This window comes from Dromaius novaehollandiae, chromosome 2 (assembly GCF_036370855.1).
Source record: "Dromaius novaehollandiae isolate bDroNov1 chromosome 2, bDroNov1.hap1, whole genome shotgun sequence".
NCBI lineage: Eukaryota > Metazoa > Chordata > Aves > Casuariiformes > Dromaiidae > Dromaius > Dromaius novaehollandiae.
Window position 1 is genome coordinate 160788109 of NC_088099.1, and position 24749 is coordinate 160812857.

General features: G+C 41.5%; 1 protein-coding gene across 2 annotated transcripts in view; it reads right to left on the minus strand.

The window, feature by feature from the left end:
• Positions 1 to 24749, minus strand: part of KCNQ3 (potassium voltage-gated channel subfamily Q member 3) — a 204909-nt gene that overhangs the window by 23695 nt on the left and 156465 nt on the right. The window contains exons 2-9 of one of the 2 annotated variants that reach the window (XM_064507885.1): positions 17704 to 17794; positions 15806 to 15932; positions 13593 to 13765; positions 11519 to 11674; positions 10053 to 10163; positions 9432 to 9527; positions 7957 to 8051; positions 5821 to 5847 (exon numbers count right to left, since the gene is read on the minus strand). In XM_064507885.1, the coding sequence (XP_064363955.1) occupies positions 5821 to 5847; positions 7957 to 8051; positions 9432 to 9527; positions 10053 to 10163; positions 11519 to 11674; positions 13593 to 13765; positions 15806 to 15932; positions 17704 to 17794 (876 nt within the window). The remainder of the gene's footprint in view (positions 1 to 5820; positions 5848 to 7956; positions 8052 to 9431; positions 9528 to 10052; positions 10164 to 11518; positions 11675 to 13592; positions 13766 to 15805; positions 15933 to 17703; positions 17795 to 24749) is intronic. The other variant, XM_064507886.1, reaches the window with a different exon arrangement.

Below are 24749 nucleotides of genomic sequence, written 5' to 3' on the forward strand. Positions count from 1 at the left end.
AAATAAAGAATTAATACTAACACAGAATCAAACACAGCCCCCTGCCATGTATTTAGTACTTTCACCCTCACAAACAGCAATAGTAATCAGGAAATCCTTCCGTATTTTTATAATTTCACTAATAATGAGATTTATTTCCTTTTGGTCTCAAAGGTAGTCATGTTTACTCTAATATTTTACTACATTAGAAGCTGCATTTATTTAGGTTAACTTAGCTCTGGGGAATAAAACTTTTTGAATGAGATGATTATCAGAAGTATTCTGCTTTGAACTGTTCGCCATGGAAATTAACACAAAGTTGATGTTATGAGAGCAGCAATGAGTCCTGCTGAAAATGTAATCCTCAGTGAATAAGTCCAACTGATCTCAAAAAGTCCATATATTTTCTTGATATAAATCAGGGAGTATTTGGCACTTCCAGAGTTCTTCCAACCTTTAGCCAGTCCATCTTCACTTGTAAGCAAATTAAATAACATTTCATTCTACAGTGGGGAACTCAGAAAATGTTTAACCTCAAAACAATCGATTGCAACTTCTTGACAAATAATGCCTCCATTTGAAGGCTACTTTGCACCCTGAATCTTGAGGTCTAAAATTGCAAGTTTCTAATGTTAGAGCTGAAAAAGTCCCCTTTTAGCCAATAAATTTCCTTATTCTCTCATGGTGCATGTTCTCATTGGTATATAATGTAGGCATGATTCGATGTACAAACTCACCTACCACCACATTATTTGCCCAGACACATGAGCACAAGTCCTAACTTAGGCTGAACTTTGGTGGCCTTCAGAAAGAGAAACCTCCCATCCACACTAAGTGCCTTTGCCCAGCCCCTTTTTTTTTCATACACACAGTTTAAAGTGATTGGAAATGGGCAAGAACAAACAGGGTCACATCCAGTCCACACGGAGAATAGCCCAAGTTCATTTCTTTGTGAGTACAGCATGGATATATTTCACCAAAGGGTGCAGCCAGTAATGTAAACAGAAAGCATGTGGATTTTGACCCACTTTTTACTTTTAAGTGAACATATCTCTATGCATCAACTGTTAGAAAGAAAAACAACTGCAAAGTCAATGTCCCTCAACCATTTTGCATGGGCCAGTCATCCAGTGAAATATGGAGCTTCTCTAGCTGCCCTCCAAAAGTGAAGAGCTTTGGCTAGAAAAGCTGAGCTGTCTGCAGATGATTTCATGTTTGGGGAATGAGGTGGGAAAGAGAACAATGAGCTAGAGTTGAATGATATGAAGATGTTTGTATGGAATAAAATAAAATGTTTGGCAATTTAGTCAAAGTATTAGTATTTCCAATTATGTGTCTTTCAGGTTCCTGAAATGCTACCAATTATTTCTATGTTCCTCTTCAGGAAGATAAAGTTCTTACCCCAGCTCTCAGGTCACAATTCAGAAAGATATTCAAGCATGTTCCTAATATTAATATGATCAAAAGTATCTGCTTTTTTTCCCCTTCTGAACCACAATCTTTAAATGAACATGCTCCACTGAACTCAAACATGAAATTACCTGCATGCATTTCTGTTGACAGGGTTGGGACTGCATAGGAAATGGTATTTAGATCTCATAGAATATTTTTCACCTGTAGATTTTTAAATGCTTTGCAGAGTAGGTCAGTATCATTCCCATTCTACCAAAACAGAGAAAAGCACTTGTTTCTAAGCAGATCATTTGCAGAGCCAGGACTAGACCCAGTGTTTTCTGAACAGCAGAACAATGAACTATCTGCAAAATCATGCAACTTCCTTGCTATGCTTAAGAAACTTCTCACTCTTGTCTCCTCTTACTTTTTTCTGGTGGTTAGATGAACTACTGTAGTAAAAAAAAAGTGCAGGCAGAGAATGGCATGCAAGAAATATGAAAAGAGAAAGGCTCAATTGTTACTTGAATGTATATACCTAAGTTTTCTTGTGAGGCTTGATCCAAAGAATGACTCCCTACTAAACATGACATTACTGTAAAGTGAAGAAAAGTTATTAAGATGAGTCATTAATGATTATCCATGAAAAGCTCTATGAAAAAGAATGGGAACAGCCTTTCATTGTAGTTCATGTAGTGTGCAGATCAGAGTGGCTTTTTCCCCCTTCCTGCTTTGGTCAGATTCATTAAGAAATGCTGACAGTAACATTTTCCAGCTCTGCAAAATATGATTTTATTTTCATTATGCTGTTATTATTGTTATCATACATAAATGCACCACATTATATGCATTCTTTCATAATCACATAATAGGAAGGACTAGTACACATTCTGCCTTTTAAAGTTCCCCAAACATCTTTCTAAAGGCAGAAAGACAATATTCATCTTGTGGAGATCAGGACCCAGACCATATATTCCTGTGAATATATGTCTTTTCTGCACTCATAGAATAATAGATCTAGGACTGAACATGCCATCCTGATGTCTAGTTCTACAGTTGGATAGTGCTCTGTGCAGAAATTAAAACTGATCAGGTGCAAGGCCCTAGGAGAAAGTTCAAAACCCTTAGCTAAAATGCCTGTACATACAGATGGCTGAAAATTCATACACTAGTCAAAATCAATGGAACTGATGCTAACAGCAGTGCTGAAAAATTAGGCCCACAGTTCCTTCCTCAAACACAGATGTAAAAAGTTGAAAAAGTTGTTTCAAATAAACAGCATGTCCTTCAAGCAAAGGCCCACCCTAAAGGAATTAGGAAATGCAAGTCAGGCAACAAACATTTGCCAAATGTCAAAATCACTCCAACGAGCATTAATTTATGTTTTTCATAAATCTTTCTTGGGAGCTAACCAGATGAAAAGGCTTTACATTGCATGCAGGTGAGCAACAGCATAAAGACCTTCAGATCAAGTGGGAACAGGCAATCCTCCTTTTTCCCTGCAGGTGCCATTGCTATCTGAGGCTTCATGTGCTGGCAGCATATGGCATTAAGTAAGTAAGAAAAAGTTGGTGACACCTGTGTCACGAAGTCACTAAAAGCCCCACCAGTGAGCCATGGAAAGCATAGCCCCAGTTCCTCCTGTTTGGGGACCTGTACAGGTCACGTAGGGAAGGTAGCATCATGTGAACCACGTTCCTTCACTGTCCACGTGACCCATTCCGCTGTCTGGCATAAGATTAGTCCGCTGTGGTCTTCATCATATCTCATGTCTTCGCAGTTTTAGTTTAAAGGAAAGGGAGCTTCAGTGAAATTTCAGGCTGCTGCAAAGCTTAAATCAGCTTTCTATCAGCACTTTCTTCCATGCAGCGTTGTTTCGGGATAGAGGTTCTTAAATAGACTTTTCCAATCCATTATCTCTCTCCCTTGTGTATTCCCCAAATGGTCTAAGAACAAAGAGCCAAATCTAGCTGTGATTTTTTCCCGTTACTAACTCCTGACTCCAAGGTCCAAAGGATCTATCAGAATTTAATTCTAAAACTTTGGAAATCCTATATAGCTTTCTCACTACACTATTGAAATCCTGATACCTGCCACTTAAAGCATTATCCATCCTCAGGTTTTCATCCAGCCAGACCTCATTTTCAGTTTCTAACTGGTCATATTTTCCAGCTCCTCTGGGAAAGCTTTGGATCAATTCTTCACTCTCCTTTATCAATCGCTGTTCAGACAACACACTTTATTACTACAACTTTCCCATTAGGTACTTCACTGATGCGAAAGCCTGGAGACCGAGTGCACTTATGTGCTGTTCTCTCCACTAGGACAGCATTCCCTCATTGCTCATTTATTTCAACACAGCCCTAAAGGAGAACTGCAGTGGAGTGCGAGTAATGCTTTCCATATTAAATTACTGTAGGAAGAAGATTAATTTTTTTTTTTTTTTGCAATTATCTGGTCTGTAAATAAGAGTTTTATTAAAGATGGGAGGCAGGACTGTCAAAATAACCAGATTTTAGAGCTCAGTCCCATGTCTCCTGAAGCCAGTGGTTGCTCCCACAAGTACCATAATTTTTCTGTTTACCTGGAGGGTTTCCAACCCTTTTACTGAATATTTATTTCCATAAACTCATTTTTGCTAACAGGAAGGTTCCAATGCAGGATTACTGATGATTTTGCTGAAGGTTATTACTTATGTGACAAAATAAAAGCAAAACACAGGCTGGTAGAATGAGAGGCTTTGGCATTATGTTTTCAGGGATTCTGGGCTCTGAGTCGTATTTTTCAGTTTTTAACCTGTGCATCAGTGTAAAATGACTTCTACTGGGTTGAAAGTTACAGTAATTCGGCAGCTAGTTCCTGAACCGTTCAGTCATTCCAGGTGAGGAAGTCCTCTAGGAGAGCTGTGGCATGGCAAACGGCAGTAACCGTTCAGTTGCCTGATTTTAATACGCTGCTCTGCCTGCAACAGAACCCCGCTGGCTCAAGGTGTGGCATTACATATCCAAACTATTTAGGCACCTAAGTTCACTCTTACATATCAAAGGCCGAAATTCAACTGCTACCGACCCTGGAGGTGCCTAAAATCTCCAAACACCTACATGAATGCAGCTCACGACTGCTTAAGCCTGGGCAATGCCACGGATATGTAATACTGAAGATTCATGAGGATCCACAAACCAGATAGCTCCCATCCAGGCAGTCTCTGAAGAGGAGCAGGATAGCTTGTGATGATGATGGCAGGAGGAGGAGTTGCCTTTTTCCCCAAAACTGCATTAAAACACTCGCCTGTGTCGTGAGGAAACCCAAGCTACACTTCTCACACTTCTCTTCTCTATTAAAGGAGATTTGAATCCACATCATTCATAGGAAAATATTTTAACCATCAAATGTCAGTCTCTTTTTTTTTCAACTACCTTTGTTGAAGCTGTCCTGTGTTGCATAAAATAGTTGAAAATGAACAAAACCAGAAAACTTTTCTTCTGGCTAGGGACTGGAATCCAGGCCTATCCCCTGCCCACCAGCTTTCAAAGTTATACTACACTTTTTGCTCTCTTTTTCTGAGTTGTAAATGGGGACATAAATTGAAATAGCTTCAGCAGGAGTTTTTGTGGATCTGTCTATCCTTTAATTTCTGTTGTAGGCAATCCACTGATAGCAGTTTAGCTCTTCATTGCTTCATATTCTGGATCTCACAGATTGAATTATTTTATGTGCTTTTGAATCCATAACCTAGCTCGAGGTGGGTATGAATACATAGTTTTTAAATATATTTTGGATCTTGCAGGTTGACTGACAATGCCTGCTCTACCGTATTCTTCAGTGACTGACCAGTATTATTATCAATGGTTCCTTCATTCTCTTTGCTTGTAAATGCTCTAAAGTTACTGGGAGCCTCCCCATCTATTTCAGCAGGTGTGAGACCATAGCGTGGACCCTCATGTAGCCTTTTTAGCACTGCCAGGGAGTTTAACTATCCCGCTTATCTGTCTTAGCCTTCCAGTGAATTTGGCATCAAGAAATCTGTGAACACAGTGGATTGACACAGACTTGCTCCCTCACAACGCAACACTGCTCAGGGCAGGACTGTTAAACGGCAACATGAGGTAGAATATTAAATCGACCCCGGAGCAACCTGGATGCTAAGCCCTGGCTCTACAGCATAGGCCAGGAGAAAGCTGTGTAGAGCATTACTAATCATAACTAACAATAAAGCTGTTTACAGACAATCAGCAAGCAGCACCTTGCATTTGTACAATTAGCATTTTAGCTGGTGTTAAATAGGGAAAAAAGCAAGCAATTAGGAAATGGATTGGTTAATCATTCTTAATGACTATCTTTGGTGTTAGTAGCATGTTTTGGTTAACAACTCATGAATTCACAATGAACCATTTAACCTGCATTCTTCAATAACTGAATTAAAACAAGGCTATAATGACAGCTACATACCTGGCAGTACCATCCAATTGCTCTTTCCTTTTACAGAAGAGAGGAAGCATTACAAGAAGGCAAGGAGAGAAGAATTACATAATAAATTCAACAGATTCTTTTAACTGAAATTGCTAATCCACTGCTAATGGTTCGTACCTTTTCTGTTCTGTGACCATAACTGACAGCAGAATTAAAGTTCTGACACTGCATTTTCAACTAGCCATAAAGCAAAGAGAGTGGTATAGGTTCCTGAAACCAAGCTATGCTACTTAGACTGGCAATCCAGTCTTCATGAGAAGTTAATTCCCTTGCCCTGCATCCCAGGACATTATTTGCAAACCACCTATTAAATTTCAGTCTCATTTAAATCAGAGGGGAACCTACCCACAATAAACAGGCTTGAAATTGTAGCAATGCATCTAGACTCTAAGGGAGCCTAAGGATTATTCTCTGAACAAAACCTGAGATCAAAAACCCTCTAGAAATGACCATTATGGATAAGGTGGGAATAGATAGAGATTAAGGAAGGATGAAGAAAAGGAGAAAAAGAATATACTGAGCCTTAACTAAACACTTTTTCCATGGGAGATTTATTTGTGACCTATGTGAGATTAGCCCTATAGAAATATATTGTGAATAAAACAAAGAATGAGTGATTTTGGTCTGTAATTTGCCCTTTGTGAAGGTAGGAGGCCAAAATGTGCATGGTTCTTCAAGGCAATTACAAGCAACAGCTGGAGCTGCATTATCAGCACAGTGAGCACAGCTCACACGAGTAGACCTCTCCTTGAGCGGAGTGGTCATTTGAGAGAAGTGTTTTCAGAATCAGGCATAACAGTGTGGAAGTTTAAAACATATCCTTGGTTAAGTAATGCCCATTATTAGCAGCTGAAATTCTATAGCTAAAAGCCTTGGCTTTCACAGGGTCTTTTTTCAGTGTAAAATCCTCAAGACGAGGGTGTTTTCTAAGTGAGGCGTGTTTGACAGGCAAAAAAAGTAGGATCAAACAAACAGACTTATTTCCATAAACATATAAGCATCCATTAAGTCTCCATGCCTTTGCATTTTGAATGCTTTGTACTGAACTCAGGAGGATGCAAAATAAAATCGGAGCAAAAAACCCCATGATCCTGACTGCCCAGAAAAGTCGTCTTGTGGACCTTCCACTACTAGCTTCAGTGGGAGACAGTTTTAAATATGGTTGGGCTGTCCTCCACTGAATTGTTCTTCTGGACAATTGGTATTGCCAAAAGATTAGCATTAATGCAGTTATGTTTCCTTATGTTCTCATGCCGTGGTCACCTCTGTGACAACACAATTCTCATGTCGGTCAAGTTGTAGAAGGGGAAGTAAGAATTTTCAGCATAGCACACATATCTTAAAATATAAAATGACATCATGAACAGCGTGAGAAATATAGGCACCTATAAAATTCAGGGTTCAAGCATTCTTAGGACCCAAATTTGAGGGAGAAATTGAGATTTCTGGGGGAATAAACTCCAGTATTACAAAGGGACGCTACCACTGAAGCAAACTGTTGACCTTCTCCTTTGTTCAATGCAAAAATGAGTGCCACCAAAGTCATTATCCATATGCCCTGATACATCCCACTCAGGAAGAGAGAAGAAATGGATCCAAAAGCCAAAAGGATGTTTTTCACTTTCAGACAGGAAGAGGGCAGAAAAAGGAAGACAATCCCATTCCATCAATAAACGAAAGAGGTGGGATGAGATACCAGAAAATATCTATCATGGGCTTTCAGGCAGGCCCTCCACAACCCCTACCATATGCATCCACAATACTATATCACATAACACATTTTCCTCTGAAGATGGATAGAAGACTTCTGAGCCATTTTGGCCAACTACCTTTCCTCTCAGTGTTCCTATCAGACCCTAAACAAAATCTCTTCAGTTTTCTGTTTCTTGTAGGTTTTTTCAAACTAGGCAGTCCAGAAAACTGGTCTGGACTTCTAGAGCAGAAGTCGTTATAAAAAATACTTCTACATTGTTGTCAACGATGTTCTTTATCTGCGTCTGTAACACTGGCAGCTGCCTGTTGCCTACAAAAGCCTCATTCATATATATGAATTCAATTCTTCCTGTCTTGATTTATATTATTTAATGATGAAGGAGAGATGGACAATGCACTTACTTGAAAAATGGAAATGATACAATTGATTCATAAAACCTCCAGGTAGCAACTAGATCAATCCTGTTGGGGTTAGTAGCATAGTATCTCCAGGCAGCCTGAATCACAAGGGAGAGGGAATAATTAGTGTTAGAGAAAACTGGACTGAAAGCAGCCAGATTTTTTCAAAGAACCTAACCATCCTAGGAGTGACTATCTCAAAATGAATTACTAATCAGCTATTCCAAATGAGTGTCACTGGATGGCAAAATTATTGACATTGGATTATAATCTGGAAGGGCTGTTAAACAAGACAGGACATGAAGGAGAACTACTGACACCAACAAGAGGTTATATTTGACTAATCTGGTTTTATTTTCCTGTCTGGCACACCTGAAAGAGCTTCAAGAACTGCTTGACTTGTCCAGTATTTCTGGAAGTGCTTGATCTAGTTTGTTGTGTAATGTGCCATCGGGGAAATTTTGCTGAACAATTTTATAGTTCAGCATTTAGCTCCTCTCAAAATTCTCTAAGCACATAACTAACAATACTGTGGCTAAATTAGCTAGTTGTTAAGCAGAGATGCTTTAATTTAAGAGGTGGATTCAATTCACCACTCACTGCTGCAGTCCTTTTGTTTGCCAGGGAGTGCTTTTAAAGAGTAGTGTAATATGCCATTTGGCCTGTTCTTCCAGAGGACTGGTTTGACCCTGAGCGATCCAGAGCATCAATGCTTCCATCTGATATCACAGAAAGTTTCTCTGTCCCCCTGGGAAAATGCTGCTTTTGACCTCACTTCCCTCAGGGCGTGCTTCGCTCCATACCTACACAGAGTAAAGCCTGTCAAATTTACCAACCTTCAGACTAGTCATTTTCTGCTTACTTTTCTAAACTAGTAACAAAAGCCAGAACTGAAGTCCAAGTGAGCTAAGGACATTCTTCCTACTGCCTTCTACGATCTTCCAACGAGATAATGGAAGATCCAGGGCTTGTTTCAGTTTTACGAACCACACATACTATTTATGCAATATGCCTGGATTGAAACAGTCGCTGTCTGCTGTGTTACTTCCATTGCTGTTTTCACATCACTAACAACATTTATTTGTTTGCACATAAAACACTCCCTTAAGGGAACTGGCAAAACCTGGATTTTGGAAAGAATATGTTTTTGACAGCTTGTTTTCTGTGATTTTTGTGGCACTGATGCAGAAGTTGGTTGATTTCCAGCAGTTAGCAGATGAATGCCTTTCTTCTAAAGACACCTTTCTTCTAAAAGATATTCTAGAAATGCAAAGATTCCTCAAAAACTGCAAAACTGCAAGGACCACTGGATTATCTAGCTTGACATGAAAAAAAATGACTCCTTTATAAGCACAGCTTCTCATCTCCTGCAATGGGAAGTGAGAATTTGGGCAGAGGGGAGTGGGTGGTCCTTGTTACATGATATGGCAGTTTTAATAAATGGCGCTTTTTCAAAGAGTGGAGAAGTGGCTTCAAACCTGAATAAGTTCAGCTGCTGGCTTTCTTCTTTTCTCAAAATGTTTTTGGCGGTGTTGCTCCTGGACCTTCAATGCCAGCCCTGAACCCAGAATGCCCTGAAAGCATAGAGAGATTCAAGATTTTAGACATTTCTCACTTAGGAAAAGTACAGTAATGAGAATGGGAGGAAGCGGTTCTGCAGAGGGGGCATGGAGATGGCTATATGGGATCTTTCTGCAATACCACACACGCTGCTTTCCAAATAGACCTGTGCCAACTAGAACTGTGTCAGACAACGTCCATACATGGTTCAGAGACTGTCAGGGTGCCATATTATTTCCAATAGGCTCTATGCAAGGTTCGCCTGGGGAGAAGGGAGCTTGACAGAAATATGCCACTTGTCTCCAGGGCACAGAGCAAGGTCTATGTTATTTCCTGGTATGGACAAACTTCAGTATCTGAATCCCTTCTTAAAATGGGATTTAGATCCTGTTGGGAGTTTTGATCACTTCACCTTTTTTTTTGAAAAATTTCATCCACATCTACATAATATTTGTAAAAGAACCAGTGCAAATCCTCTCTTTTACTTTCTGTAAGCCTAGGTTAGCTCTGGGTGAAGGGAGGAGGAGGAAGGTACTTACAGCAGGAAGAGCAAAGAATGACACTCCAATGAGAGAGAAGGTAGCTGCAATCAGCCGTCCCTCCCATGTCTTGGGGGTCTTGTCGCCGTACCCAATCGTAGCCAGGGTGATCTGTGGGCAGAATGACCAAGCCTTCCCGTGAGAAATACAGAGCAAACAGCCCTGCCTTAAACATCACTGTCACATTTGCAAAGTCCACTTAGATGTATGGGTGTTCATGCACAACTTGTTAAAAAGGGATCTTGACAATGGGCCAGCCGTTTTTTTAAATAGTAACATAGTCCAGAGGTATCACACCCAGGGGAATGGATTTAGTCTTAAAACACCTGCCTATTTGGGGTGCATTTGTTGAAAGGGAACTGATGAGGCACATGGAGTCAGTGTCTTGCGCACAGTCAGTGCACAGCTAGGAATGGGACTCGCCAATTAACAGTCTGCAAAGCTTGAACAACCGGTCAGGCCCACCTTTCCCTAAAGTGCTACTCTATTAAACAAAGATGACTCTGTGAAAACTGTCTTTCTGCAAAATAGCTGACCCTTTTTTTTAACAATTTCTCTTTTTACCCCAGCAAGACTCTATCTGAATTTCTTACTATTCACTCTTCTAGACAAGAATACAAACATATGTCATTTCTCTGTGCAATACTTGGGGCTTTTTAATTAATAATGGAAAAACACATCTTTCCATTAATGAATGAACTACATGACATAAAAAAATGCACTGCTGAACTGTAGCCACAGCACTATATAGACAACTTTCAAAACTACTGGTGCTGAAGCAACATGAATTTTGTGTAGCAATTGACTGGAATCTTTTGTGATCAAGTGAGCAGTGGCACAAACCAATACTCCTTTCTTCATCAGAAAAGACAAGAACAGATGTATCCAAGGTCCCTTTTTCTCAGTATCCTACCACCAAGGACAATCTCTGATGGAGTCTTTTAGAATTCACATAAGACACAAGAAAATTGTGGAGTAATCTTTCCCAAGAGACATCCTTCTACCTTCCTCATCTGAATCCAGAGACCTCCTCCGTGGAAGAGTCTTGCTAGCTGCTTGTGTACCTGACTTCCATGAGTGTCTATCAGTAGTGGCAAAACCCTTGCCAGGCTCTCACAGGCAGAATACTCATGTCATGAGAGCTAGGTCTCCACTAGGAAGCCCTGCCAGTGCAGTTATAACCACAGAGACACTCCTCTAAAGGACAGGACCCCCAGAAGTGAGCAACCACAGACTGGTTTGTAAAAGAGATGTAAGCACCTAAGATCTTTGACTGAAAATTAATGGGGACATAAATTCTGAAAATGGGATGTATGTGCATCCCTGTTATTGGTAATGTTACACTAGTAACATCCCGTTTACCCAGACTCATCAGCTCATTTATACTGCATTTCCTAACATTGATACTTTATATGTTATTAGATATAATTTTTTCAAAAGGATAGGGCATTTCTGGAGTCACTTACCAGACCCCACCACAGTGCATCTGCATAGGTTTCAAACTCTTCTTTCATCTCCACCCCATTAGCATCCTTTTCAGGCACATCTTTTTCAACCAGATAAACAAGAAACGAGGATAGGATGAGCGTCAGGAACCCAATGTACCAAGCAGTGATGAGTTCCTGGAAAAGAAACAGAAGGACAATGGATGGGCTGAAAGCAGCCTCATTATCCACTGAAGCAGAGCAAACATCAAGAAGGGGGAGAAATGTGGAAAGGGAGAGAAATGTGGAGGATAACAGCAGAGCTGTCACTGCTGGCTTGGTCGCAGTCCATGACCAACCCAGCTCAGCACTTACTGGGAAATAATGCAGAGATATACAAGAATCAGTCCTTACATGACATCTTCCTTGGGAGAAGCTTGGAGCAATCTGCAATTGCTGTTCTGCATGGCTGTCCCAGCTGCCCCCAGACTGGGACAGTCTTTGCAGGTGAATCAACAGCCCTTCATCTCCCTACCTCCAGAGAGCCAAGGCTGTGGGATGGAGTTTCTCCTGGTTAGCCATACCAGAGCAGCTTTTGAGGTAAGTTTTCACCATGTACTGATGAAATAAGAATAGACCTTGAAAAATGTGATGTTAAAAAAAAAAAAAAGAGCTTCCTTGTTTGAGAGTGAGTGACTGCAGTGGAGCACATGGCTAATCCCACTGACATGGGAGATGCTTTGACCCAGCTTAAAATTCCAACAGTGTTTGAATCAGAGCAGAGATTTTTTTTTTGGTGAAGACCTTCACAAGCAGGTCAGGAGACAACATTCCACTTCCTTTTCTTTTCTGAGAAATGCATTTGCCATAAAATAGGTTGTAGCTGAGAATTTTATAAGTGAGCCTTGAGATAAGCCCATTTTCTTAGCTAATTTCTGATATGCAACCACCGAACGAAATTTGTTGGTTAACTTCATTATCAGAATTGTTTCCCTAATGTCTCCCAGTGTAGCAAGATTCTCACAACACCTTCTTATCTCTCTTACCCAGCTGAAGTCCAAAGTGTCATGGTGGGGAATCAAATGAGGAAGATTTAAAAACAAATCCCAGACTATGAAGCTTTAAGCATTTCTTAAGAATGTCTTTGGCACATGTACTTCTTCCATGATCTCAGTTTCCTAAAACATATTTTTGACATAAGTGTTTATGTGCCACCCGCCTTGTAGCAAGTTTGTATGGGGTAGAAGCAGAAGTTGGTATGAAATGAAGCAGAGTGGGTATCCCTATCAGACACTACAAAGAAGCAAAACCTAATTATGCTATGCCAGCTGGCATTTTAATTTTCAAAAAACCCCAAAATGTCAGGAATGTCATTCACGGATCAGAAAAAGCAGTATGTAACACAGATTATATGTGATTTTTATACTCCCAGTGAAGATGAGAAATCTCATCTAGAATCTTTTTATGCAGATAGCTTTTAACATGTAATAATGTTTGGTGAAAACGCAAGAGCACAACATATCTGTCTGGTGTGAGACAGGATGTGTCTGACTACAGCATCAAGTTAGACTGAACAAAGATGATTTTAGAGATTTTGTCTGTCTGGATCTCACACTGAGTGCATCTTTATATTGCCTGACCTATGCTTTCAAAGAGAAATTAGTCTCGTAGCTCCCTCTAAAACCATACTTCTGCTCACCAGCCTTTTTCTGTTCCTCCAGAGTCCTGCTCCATCTGCTGATCAGGCAAGTTTGAGAAGCCACTACAAAAACGTTGCAATTATAGAGGTGTTTCTTTTAAAGATTTATCATACTTTACCTTTAAAGAGATGTTCTTGTTCTTATTCTGAGGGAAGGCAAAACTCCTGTTGAAATGAGTGCGGGGTTGAACACGTGCTCTTTTCACTTCCCAGCACGTCCATTGAGTAGAGAAGGGTAAACCACGGGACAGCATTGGTTAAGAATATGGAGAAGGGAATAGACCGAAGGCACTAAACTGTTCCTTGAACTCCAAGGCTTAATCCCACGGGATTGCTGTCCATCCCTTCTCTTCCCCTTCCACCCTTCCACCTCTCCCCTCCTGATCCCCAGCTGAGTCCTGCAAGCTCCTCACTTACTTTGCTATGTGCACAAATGGCCGATCCCAAAAGTTTCCATGTGCCACCCCGCCTGTCCATTCGGAGCATCCGCAGGATCTGCAGGAAGCGGAGGCTTCTGAGAGACGTGGCCAGAACATTGCCCTGGTTCCCAACAGCAACCACTGGCACTGAAGCAATCAGCACAAAGATATCTGCAAGGCAAGAAGAAGAAGAAGCCTGCCAGTAAAAGTGTCCCCATCACCTGCTTCTTAATCCCACCTGTTTGTGCTGAAAATTTCCCTAGGCAAATGCATGAAAATGCCTTCTCTGGCCAATTAAACAGATATTGGCACCTGCAGCATGGTCAGAGTCACGCACAGAATTCCCCAGAGAGCCTGGTAATCAATTTACAGATCGATGCACTGGACTTGAGACACCAACTGAGCTAGCATAGGAATGCAAAGAAGTAGTGTGCTAGGAAAATGCAGACAGAAAAACAACCCTAAATCCACATGTCCCACAGGCAGCCCATAGCACACACAAACTTACAGGTCAGCAGACAAGAAACTCAGTATTCAGTGGTGCATCCAGTATTTTGTTCTTTTGGCTGGCTTTCCCTGAAAAAATCTCAAAGCCAGTCCTACCATTATCTGTGAGCACCCACAGCAACAATTCACTGGTCAGCTTAAGAAGAGGTCAGAAATTACTTCTTGTTGTTTACTCTCTCTACCCCCTCCGATTTTTTTTACCGCCCCCCCTCCTTTTCGATCCCATACGTACAGAGTTAAAAGTGGCACCAAAAGGCTCTAAACATTCTCTGGACTCTCAGTCTTTAAACTGTCTTTATATTGTGTTTCCAGCCAAAAAGAGTGGCACCAGATGGGTTTCAGATTTATTCAGTTTTCAATCATGCTCAAAATAAACTTGTGCCACTTATAAACCAAGAGATGATAATAAATCCAACAGGGTCTCTTCTGTTCCTTACCCAGATACCAATAAAAACTCATTCTCAGAAGTGTGATGACACTTTTACTGATAAGGCATGAGACAGTATAAATCCCACTTGCTTACACATAGCTATACTGCCCTCACTATGCTATTAGGAGCATCAGAATACTTGTTATTTGGCCCACAGCAGCATCAAAGGAGTACCACCAGCACAAATGCACAAAGAAAATTTGTTCCAGTTTCATTTACCATCTACGCACATAAAATGAGTAAAAGGAGGAGAGGGAAGAGGGTGCTGTCTGTAAGGCTCCCCACAGTGCTATGTGCTTTATAAATGCTGAACAAAAAGCTAGTTGTTGGCCCAAAGAGCATTCAAAAAAACAAGGGAGTCCTGCAAATAGTGAATAAACGTGGATGTGTGTGACAGGTACTCAGGATAGACCGAGCTCCTAAATGTTGGCCAGTTGTTTTGTAGGCATAAAGGGGAGGTTTAAGAGTGCATTCAAAGATGGACAGTGAGTAGTTGATGCATATGTGTAGGCAGTGCTTTCCAAGCCGGAAGGATAACATGGGAGAAATCACAAATTTCTTGGTTGCAAATATATGCCAACATTATGGAGCTAAAGCACAACACTTGAATATAAAAGAGGAAGGAGTGCCAAGAGAAGATGGCACTGGGTTGGAGGGTTTGAAAGTAAAGGCAGCCAGGGTATATTTCAGGAACAACCTAAGAAAAATGCAGAGGGTCTCAGGACAATGAAAATGCATTTGAAGCATGATACTAGATGAAATCAGGAGGCAGTTGTTTAGTCCAGAGAACAGCAGGCTATGACAAAGTGATGAGCACCGTGACAAGAGTTTTTGCTGTGTGGATGGATATGAAGGATAGTATCTCACAGACGTTAGTCATGAAAAGGAATCAGCAAGACTTAGATGTAGGCTGACCGTGAGGCTCAGCTCAATGTCAAGGCATGTCAGGAGACACAAAAACTTGTCACTTCTCTAACCAGAACCTCCGTGGGATTAACGCTGTTGTGATCCCACAGGCCCCAGCTGAGAGGGTACTGCAGCATGGATCCAGCTTTTCCTCACTAATCAGCCATCCAAGAGACTCTCAGATGAATCACTATTGCCAGGAATTTTAAATAAATTCTCCAAGCAGGACACAACTCCTAAGACAAAGGGCAGAACTCATTTAAGCGCCCTTTGTACTGCCATTCGTTGGTTCTTGGACATCTCCTCATGATGGTTCAGAGTGAAAAGGACATATTTGTGGAAAACGGTAATAAAGAACGTGTGCCTACCCAGCATGCACAAAGGCTTCCTGGCAAATTTGAGTCTGCCCCTCCATCCTTTATAGCGACAGCAACACCCAGCAGCCCAGATCCTTAAGGCAAACTCTGCTCCAAAGATGAAAATGGCAAAAGTCTCCTGTAGCAAAGACACAAACTAGGCTGTTAGACATGTAACAAGTTTTGCAGTAATTCCGGACACACAGAGATTACTGAAACAAACAGATGAGGTACAAGTATTCATGTGAATATGTGTGTGCGTGTGTGTGTGGGTGAATGAGAGATAGAGGAAAAAATTGGGAAGAAGATATAGTTTCATGAAAGACTGCAAAGCAAGGACCTAGCTTTACAGCCTGCTAAGTACTCTGGAAAAACTGGCCAAGCACATGGCCCGCCATTGAATGCTCTGCTCACCCTGCCTTTATGGAAGGGCAATTACCTCACAGAAAGTCCTCCCATTTCACATGAAGTAAGGACACGCATGTGAGTGGTGACTGCAAAGTCCCCGAGGCACCGTATGCCCACAGCCTACGTTACCCATCAGCAGCTGGTTCATGCAGCCAGGTCTAGAGAGAGAGGGGCAGAAGACAGTGTATATTCATATGGTCATATTTAAGAGAATAATACACTGCAGCATATATTATCCCCTGCTGTTTCTGGTGCAGGGAAGGACAGGATTTTCCACTGTGCTCAACAGATTGGGATTTTCCAGCTCCTCTAAGTGTGGGAAGGAAACGGAGTGGGGGGGATTCTCTGCGGTGCTCAGTGGAGATGGGCTGAGGGCAGTGTGAGACAGGCAGTTACTTTTCCTCTCCATGGATGGTTGACAAGGAGAAAAGAAGGATTTCCCCTGATGGTCATACCAGCAGCTGCTGGGCGCTTCTGAAAAAAAATTAGAGCTGTGTGAAAGCAGGTACAGGAGAAGGAAAAAATAACCTTGGGCTTTCTCAGATATGAAAATACGGGTCTGTGCAGGGAAACTAGGACTGAAAGCGAGATTCACATTCCCCAGAGGTTAAAGGTGTTTCCATACAGGTGCTTCCTGAGAAGGAACATGCAAGGAGAAATCGCCTTTCATGCCTCTTGGCATTTAATTCTTGTCTGGATCTGCATGTCCCTGAGGGTACAAGGGGAAATGGAAAGTGAGGTCCCAGAACTGCTGCTGCAGTGTAATTTCCCTAGAGATGTTTTTCTGCAGGGCCAGCTAAGTGAGAGGCAGCTCTCTCTATTGCATGATAGCTATGGGAGCAGAGGATGTGCTTTATTAGGGTCATGTTCACAAAATTATTAATATGTTTATACTTGGGGGTTTTTTTCCTATTTTTCTTTCCTTCTGCCATATGAGAGGACACACATAAATACAATCTCAAGCACAGACTCCAGCTGTTATAAAATAAGCATGCTGGAAGCACAGAGAAAGAAATATATTTTCTCCAAACTCTTTCAAGCACAGTCATCTGAGTCACTGCCTGCAACAGTGACAGGTATTCTGCTATCAGACACAAGTGTAAGTCCAGTTCTGTGGCATCCCTTGAAAGAAATGCTGGGACTGTCAGAATATTACAGAATGAATTGCTGAGAGACCCCCAAAAGCTGAGTTTTCAAAAGTGTTCAGTTCTGGCCTGGTCAATGGGAATTTTATTGATACACCAGTAGGAGAACCACTGGGCAAATGCTGAAAAGACATTATGTAAAACTCTCATACTGGTGTTTTTACCCACTCTGGACTTCCTTTTTACTCAGTCTGTGCTGGCAATGGACAGGGAACTCACCAATATGTAAAGGCACAGTCATTGCCCCAGGACCAACAGAAGCCTTTTTGCATGAAGACCTGGGAAAAAGTTTCCATCACCGCTAATGGGGCTGATTTCAGTTCCAGGACACTACCAGGGTGGTCACAGTCTACTTACCAGCAAGAGGAGCCAGTCTCCTGAAACAGTTTCATACTCCTTGAAAGTTGTTAGGACAGCTAAGATCAAACACCCCAAGACAATCAGAAACCTGGAATGAAACAAGAAGGAGAAACTAGAGCATTGTTACCTCTCTCTGTATTTGTGTCAGAGATACTGCCTATAACAACATAGGCAGCAGCCTTTAGGAGAGGGCTGCTTACTGTCAGTGAGCAGCAGGGGTGGGATTCATCAAGATCAGGAGAGACCTAGAGGGTCACAAGCAGGTGTCAAGTGATCAAGACCTGCCTTGTACATGCCATCCAAGTTTGCATGGGACAAGGGAAAGAGAGGGGGACTTGGAAGTCAAGAAATTGTGGCAAAACCCTAAATCAGCATGGACAGGCATTCATTAACTAACTTTACTGCATTCTTCAGGAAGGAAGTGGACAATACTGCATTTTGAGAAGGGATTATATGTTGTGGCAGAGGACCGCATTGCTCAGGAGGTCTGTTGCAATCAGATGTTCTATGGACTTCATAAAGTGGCCCGGCAGTTACAGTGAAATAAATCTACTTGGCACATATTGAAACCTGAGAAAAAGTAAACGCTTCAATACAACAGACAGTGCAGCACCAGGACAAACCCTCCTTTGAAAATCACATTGCTTTTCTTTCTTCCTTCTTTTTGCTTTCATTTCTTTGCAGATGGAAAGATCAAAATGTTTGAAAGAGAAACAATAGAGAGGGCAAAGTTCTGCTTTCCAGTAAATGCAGTGCATGATAAATAATTGCACCAGTACTACTGTTTCCGAGGCTCCAAAATGCAGAGATTTGATAGAAAATTTAACTCTCACCCTGGTAAATCCAAGTCAATCTAATCTAAAGTCATTTTGATCTGCCTTATAAACTACTCCCAGGTTCAAGCTTTTCAAAATCCTTTCTACATACAGAGGAAAGAAAAATCAAAGGAGTCTCGTAAGTGATTACTGTGAAGCAGAGTGGGGAAATCTCATATTCTAGTACTTTGTATACCCACACAATGGGCATTTTGATGTGCTCTAAGACCAGTCTGCAGGAACAGAGAGACAGGTGGCTGTGGAAATATTTCAGACCTTAGTGAATAAATTGGAAGGCTGTCTCCATAAAAGCTCTGGACCCATGCTTTCATAACTAGTATAGATCAAAGAAACAATAGGCATCAGAAACTGAAATCATCTTAACTTGTTGTTAAGAAAAGACTCAGAGTGTGTTTAGTTTGTACTACTTGTTTTGAATTTCAATCTGATACCTAAAGTATGACTTCACATAATGTTGAATAACTCTTCCGTTTGTTTCACCAAGCAAAGAAAGCAGAGTCATGCTCTCCAGTGCAGAGGCAGTGAAAGCAAGGACTATGGGAGAGGGAGGCTCAACTCCAAGATGAGGGTCCTATAACCTGTCTTGCAGACTTACTTCCTTCCTGCATGAGGAAATCTAGGGCTAAGGGAAGGCAACATTTTTGCAGCTGGGGTAAAAGGAAAAAGGCAAGCTCCAGATGGCTTGTGCTGCCTCTTGGGGAGAGATTTCCTACAAATGGCTTCAGCCAGTGCCCTCTGTGCAAGGAGCAGATCACAGTGAAACACCTCGCAGCAAACCCTGAAGGTTCATGTCGCTGTGGCCTTCCTAACATCAGCTGTTCAGACTGCCGGGAAAGACACCTGGAAGATTTCAGCTCAGCTATTTTGAGCAAGATTAAAACAAAAATAAATGGTTTCGAATGTGCTAAGCAATTCTGGCATTTCTTCAACAAGTATCACCTCCTCTGGCACACCAGCCATGCTCTGGAGCAAGGGTTACCTAGCAGGTAGGAGACAGCCTTTGGGTCCAGAATGTGGCTTTTGCCATTTCTCTGCAAATGCACTCTGCTGCAATCAAGACCTTCAGCCGGTAATCTAGCTGCTTGCAGCCCCTCTGCAACGTGCCTCCATCCCCTCAAGCTCACTCTGTCTCACCGTACTTTACTGTCCCACCTTGCACTAAGGAAGCCAGTGCCCGCTGTTAACCCACAACCCAGCTCATAGTCTGCCTTGCATCTACATTAGCAAACTGGTGAAAACTCTAGCAAAGCAATATGATTCCTTCAATCAGCTATAAACCAGCCGTGACCTCCCACATTACAGCCTGGAGCGGTTGAGTAACACCATCTTGAAGTCCACACATAAAGGCTTGAGCTATGCTACTTATGCTTTCCATTATAGTCCTTTCCTTACATCATCTGAAAATGTGGCCACCCGTCAGCTCACTAGTATTGTTTAAATGATTTAATGAAAGATGAAACACACTGAAAACAGTCCAAGGAAATTATGTCATCAGCTACTTAAATGAAGGGTGTGAATTTACAGTATCGTTTAGCTGAACAGAGCTATCATATAAAGATGCTGTGCAGATTTTTGCCCAAAAGGAAGACAGAAGATAACTCAGTAGTGAAACTGTCATGTTTTGTCTAAAACTGCCAGTGTTTTAACCGCTAGAGGGTACCAGTGCTCCACAGAGCAATGGGATACTGCTCTCATTCGTGTTCTCCTTCCCCATGAAACAAGACCTTTGCAGGTGGTGTTCAGGTGATCCCACCCATGTATTTGGGGTGCAATAAGAGGAGCTCCATAGCAGTGAAAAGCCTTTTCCTTGGTCATTTACAGAACAAATGTTAGCACAAACGGACAAGAGGTACTCCTTGCTCAGTAGCTGTGTGTGGCACGGCCTACACTGCAAAACTCACAGCTTAACGTGAGAGCCCATCTACAAAAACAACAGACCATGGAGGCCAAAAAAAGAAAAAGAGGGTGAGAGGATGACACAAGTTACCACAAATGATTTTGAGGTAGAATCTGAGCCGAGGACATGATCTGAGCCTCCCATTGCAAAAAGGACCCTTGGGAGCAAATGAGCCTTTGAAGGGCCAGCGGTCCTCCTGCAGCACTGTCCCGAAGGATAAGCAAGTTAATCAAAGCCCAGATCAGCAGTCTGCACTTAGCGTCACTTAGTATGACCACCATAGTCAGAGCACTTCATGAATTTTTATCTCCATTGATGCTATCTGAGCCACTGGTTTCTCTGCAGCCTGATCTGTTTGGGAACCTGGAGTTTACGAATGCCAAAAGTCTTTTTGCATTCTCTGTGTGAAAGATGCTGCACGTTGTCAGTCTTTTCATTGATCTGCCTTGCTCAGCAAATGTAACAACAAGGCATGTCTTCACAAAGGATGTCACCTACACCCATTTTGCCCCATGTTGTGGCCTTATCCTTGCAAAGACTTTAACTCGCTTCACTGTTGCTGAGTCTGTATCATCCATTCAGTTTTACCTTTTACAGGTAGCTATGCTGGTCTAGTGGCTGAGCTTGACTGAAAAATGCTAAGGGGTAAATCTCAGGGAAAGGAGCAGCACTGAGAGCGCATGGGATGGGCGGAGGGGAGGCTAACACTGGCCGTGTGTGCTCGGGAATCAAGGCAGAGAGGGATAGAGTCTGAAATTAACTCACAGTTATAACTGTAGTGTCCAAGGGAGATCCAGCATTAGTGATTGGAAGAAAGAAATAGGGCAAAAAACAATGTTTCATAATGAAAATTAAGTCTATTGAGCCTAAGCTTCCTGTCAAACAGGGTTTCAGCAGGTGGCAGTCCAAACTTCCAGAATGTGGCCCTGTGATTCAGGTATGCCAGGTAAAGATCTGAATTTCATTCCTCACTTTTTAAAATAATCCTTGCAATGATTTTGCAGCATTTTCCACAGCCTATTCAATTCCACCTACTTGCAGTATTGTGCCTATAATCATGTTTGGTTTGTGGTATGTATAAACCCCAGACCACCAAATGGCAATCCTTTTTTGTCACTGTCACAGTTGATATGCTATTCTAGCAAATAAAGGTTCTTGTTATGAGAGATTACATGTTTATCATTTATATTTTCTAATCATACTCTACTGAGGTAATACAGACAATAATCCAAAAAAAATGTATAATTTTTTCCAGCAAAGAAAAAGTAATTTATGACTTTTCTAGAATACGGATCTTTCTTGGATTAACATCACAGACTGTTTTGTTTGATAAATTTTTCCTTTCTGAATGTTGCACATTCTTTGAGTTTTTCTTCTATTTCATTTGAATCCAACTTAATGCAGACCTAGCTGAGAACTGTAAACATTTTGTATACATATAGATACCCTTCATGTACCCTGTTCAGCAGCTTTTGCTTCCACATTTTAGGAGCTGATTATAGTAATTTTATTATAATCTTTTCCAAAATATAACAGTCTCTTTGAAGCTGTCATGAGGACTAGATACATCATATACAGCCCAAATGAATATTTGTATCTGGCATAATTTTTGGCAACTTTTTGTCATTTGTGAAGATCCTTGCCATGACATCACAGTTTGTCTGGAAGATTTTTCTTGAGCACATTCTTACATGTAATATGAGTTTCATTTTTTATAGCTGTTTCCATCTATAATCAAACTAATTGTTACACCGATGGACTCTTGTTGTCCTATCATATCATCTCCTTCAGTGATACCTGTGGTAGGACTCACCATGGACATCTGTATCCAAACTTCTCCTAGTGCTCCTAGGGTGCAATTCATAATGTTTTAATGTAGATAGTTCAAGCTGGTCACAAGCACATAAGAGGCAATTTCTTCTCTTTTACCTATAAAGAAAGCCTTTAGTGACCAGCTCCTATGTAGATGTTTCCTGTGTGGAATTAGTTGTATCTTATATGTTCACTCTTGTTTTAGGTATATTTACAAAACCTACCTTTTAATGATTTTTATATACTTCTACCACTGAAAGAATTAGCCTGACAGATGACCAGGCTTTACCAGCCTATTTCTTACATGTCCGGGTTTCTCCAAAACCCCTTACTGTAACTTGAGTTTTCACATTCCAACGTGGTCCAGTATCCTAAATGATATTGTTTTCTTTAGTAATCAAGATAATAAACCAGGCCCTGGACAGGACAGCTTATTAAACAGTTACTACTTAGAGATCCATTCCTTTACTGATGCTACTCATCTGAAGGTCTTTTTCTAGTGTGGAAGGTATGGATTCTTTAATTTTTTAGATACACTCCTTCCTTGCTTTCAGCCTTTTGTGAACATGGCAGCCCTGTCCAACAGTGAGGCACTGCATAGATTTGTATTTGCTTTCACATCTTTAATACCATTTCTTGCAGCTCATTGGAATTTCTTCTGTCTCCAAATGTTTCTATAATCTGAGATTTTCTGCTTTGTTCCATTTGTTCCTTTCTTGCTTTCCCTTAAAACTTAAAATCTAGGTTCATTATGTTCTGCCACCTGGTAAATGCTAATGGATTTTTCTGAGATTATATTAGGAAATTCTGGCAGTGTTTTTCTCAGTCCTTGGTTTCTGATTCCCAAAGCAATATGGTCCTAAAACCAAGGTTCCCACAAGCTTCCGCAAATATCATGTTTGAACAGCCTTCTTTTCTTCAAGTATTAAAAACCTATTGGCTGTGACCCATGAATATTAAAAATGCAATTTTTCTCACAGTTCTTTCAGTTGCCCCATATTCCCACTCACCATCTTTTTCTCTATATCCAAACTCCAGTTTTTACAGAACACCTGCAGTGTCTTGGACAGATTGTTTTATGGTTGCTAATGAGAGACTGTAGTTGGGACTTTTAATACTTAAAAAAAAGAAGAAGAAAAGAAAGACATTACCAAACACTTGAGAACAGCTGTTCAGAGAGGAGGGAAGGTATGCCTGACCTGGAATAGTCACTATGTAATATTTAGCCTCTTACATCTCTGCAATTCCTAACAACAGACCAGTTACCAGGATAAGATACCAAGATACCAAAGAACAGTACCAGGAGAAGGGTGATGGGAAAAATATGATAACTTTATGAGGCTACAAACGCTCACTGAGAAACTCAGAGGAGGTTCTGGAGGAGGAAGAAGGAAAAAGCAGCAAGGTGAGGTGTTGTAGGGCATCTGAGGGTTTCTCTTTCTCTGCATCCATGGTTTCCACTAACCATATGCTCACATCCACAGCTCCATGCAGGAGCTTTTGCCCTGATGCCTTCAGGGCGGGCACGTTGCCAGCCTGCAAAGCTGCATCACACTCCTACTCCACAGCACCGGCAGAGACAGAGCAAGATACTCCACAGGATGCTGAAGGAAGCCCTGGGAAGTAAGAAGAGATCCCCAAATGATCCCTAGTCTCAATGGCAGGCCAGTAGATCTGCCAGGCAATGAAGTGGTAGTGCAGAACAAGAACACCAGTCCATCTGATGATGGAGGTGTGGCCATTATCGCTGACACACTGGGGAACCAAGACAGAAAAGACTAAATGCATTCTCATGCCAAACCAGATGTTTGTGACTTTGGGTTCTGCAGCAGCAGGAGTTTCTCTGAACTGGATTCACTGCTGTTTCCCTAAGTTTGGAAAGCTTTTAAAAAGCAGCACCTGAGAGAAGAAAGTTGCACTGCCGAGCAAAAGCATTTAAGGTGCACAGTTTTTAAGTCAGACAGATCTTCTTTCCTCCATATACCAGCCAAGATCCTGGTTAGCAAGGACTCTTCCTCCTACCTTTTCTTCAGGTCCACTCCAAAACTTTTTTGCTTCAATGCACTGTGCACTGCTGTTGCCAGTCTCTTTAGGGAGTCTGACATGCTGGTACAAAATGTTGTAGGTCAGCAGTATCAGGTAACATAAACAGCATCATCCTGGACTTTGTGCTCTAGGGGACCTTTCAGAAGAATGGCCTGACATATTTGCTTGGCTTGCTGGGATGAGAGTGCAAAACAGAAAGCACAGGGTGCTACAGTTCCCTATCTCATTGTTCTCCCTTGGAAAACAAGATTCATCCAGGGACAGTCCATTTCCATCTTGTCTTTGAGACAAGTTTTAAAGATGCTCTGAAAGTTCCAGCAAAAATATGCCACAAGGAGAGGCCTAGATGACTTATCACATGGATGATTTGGGGACAGATGTCAGAAGCAAAGGGAAGACAAAGACAATGATACCAAAGGGTTAGATTTCTCCTCTCCTTCTGCAGCTTGAGT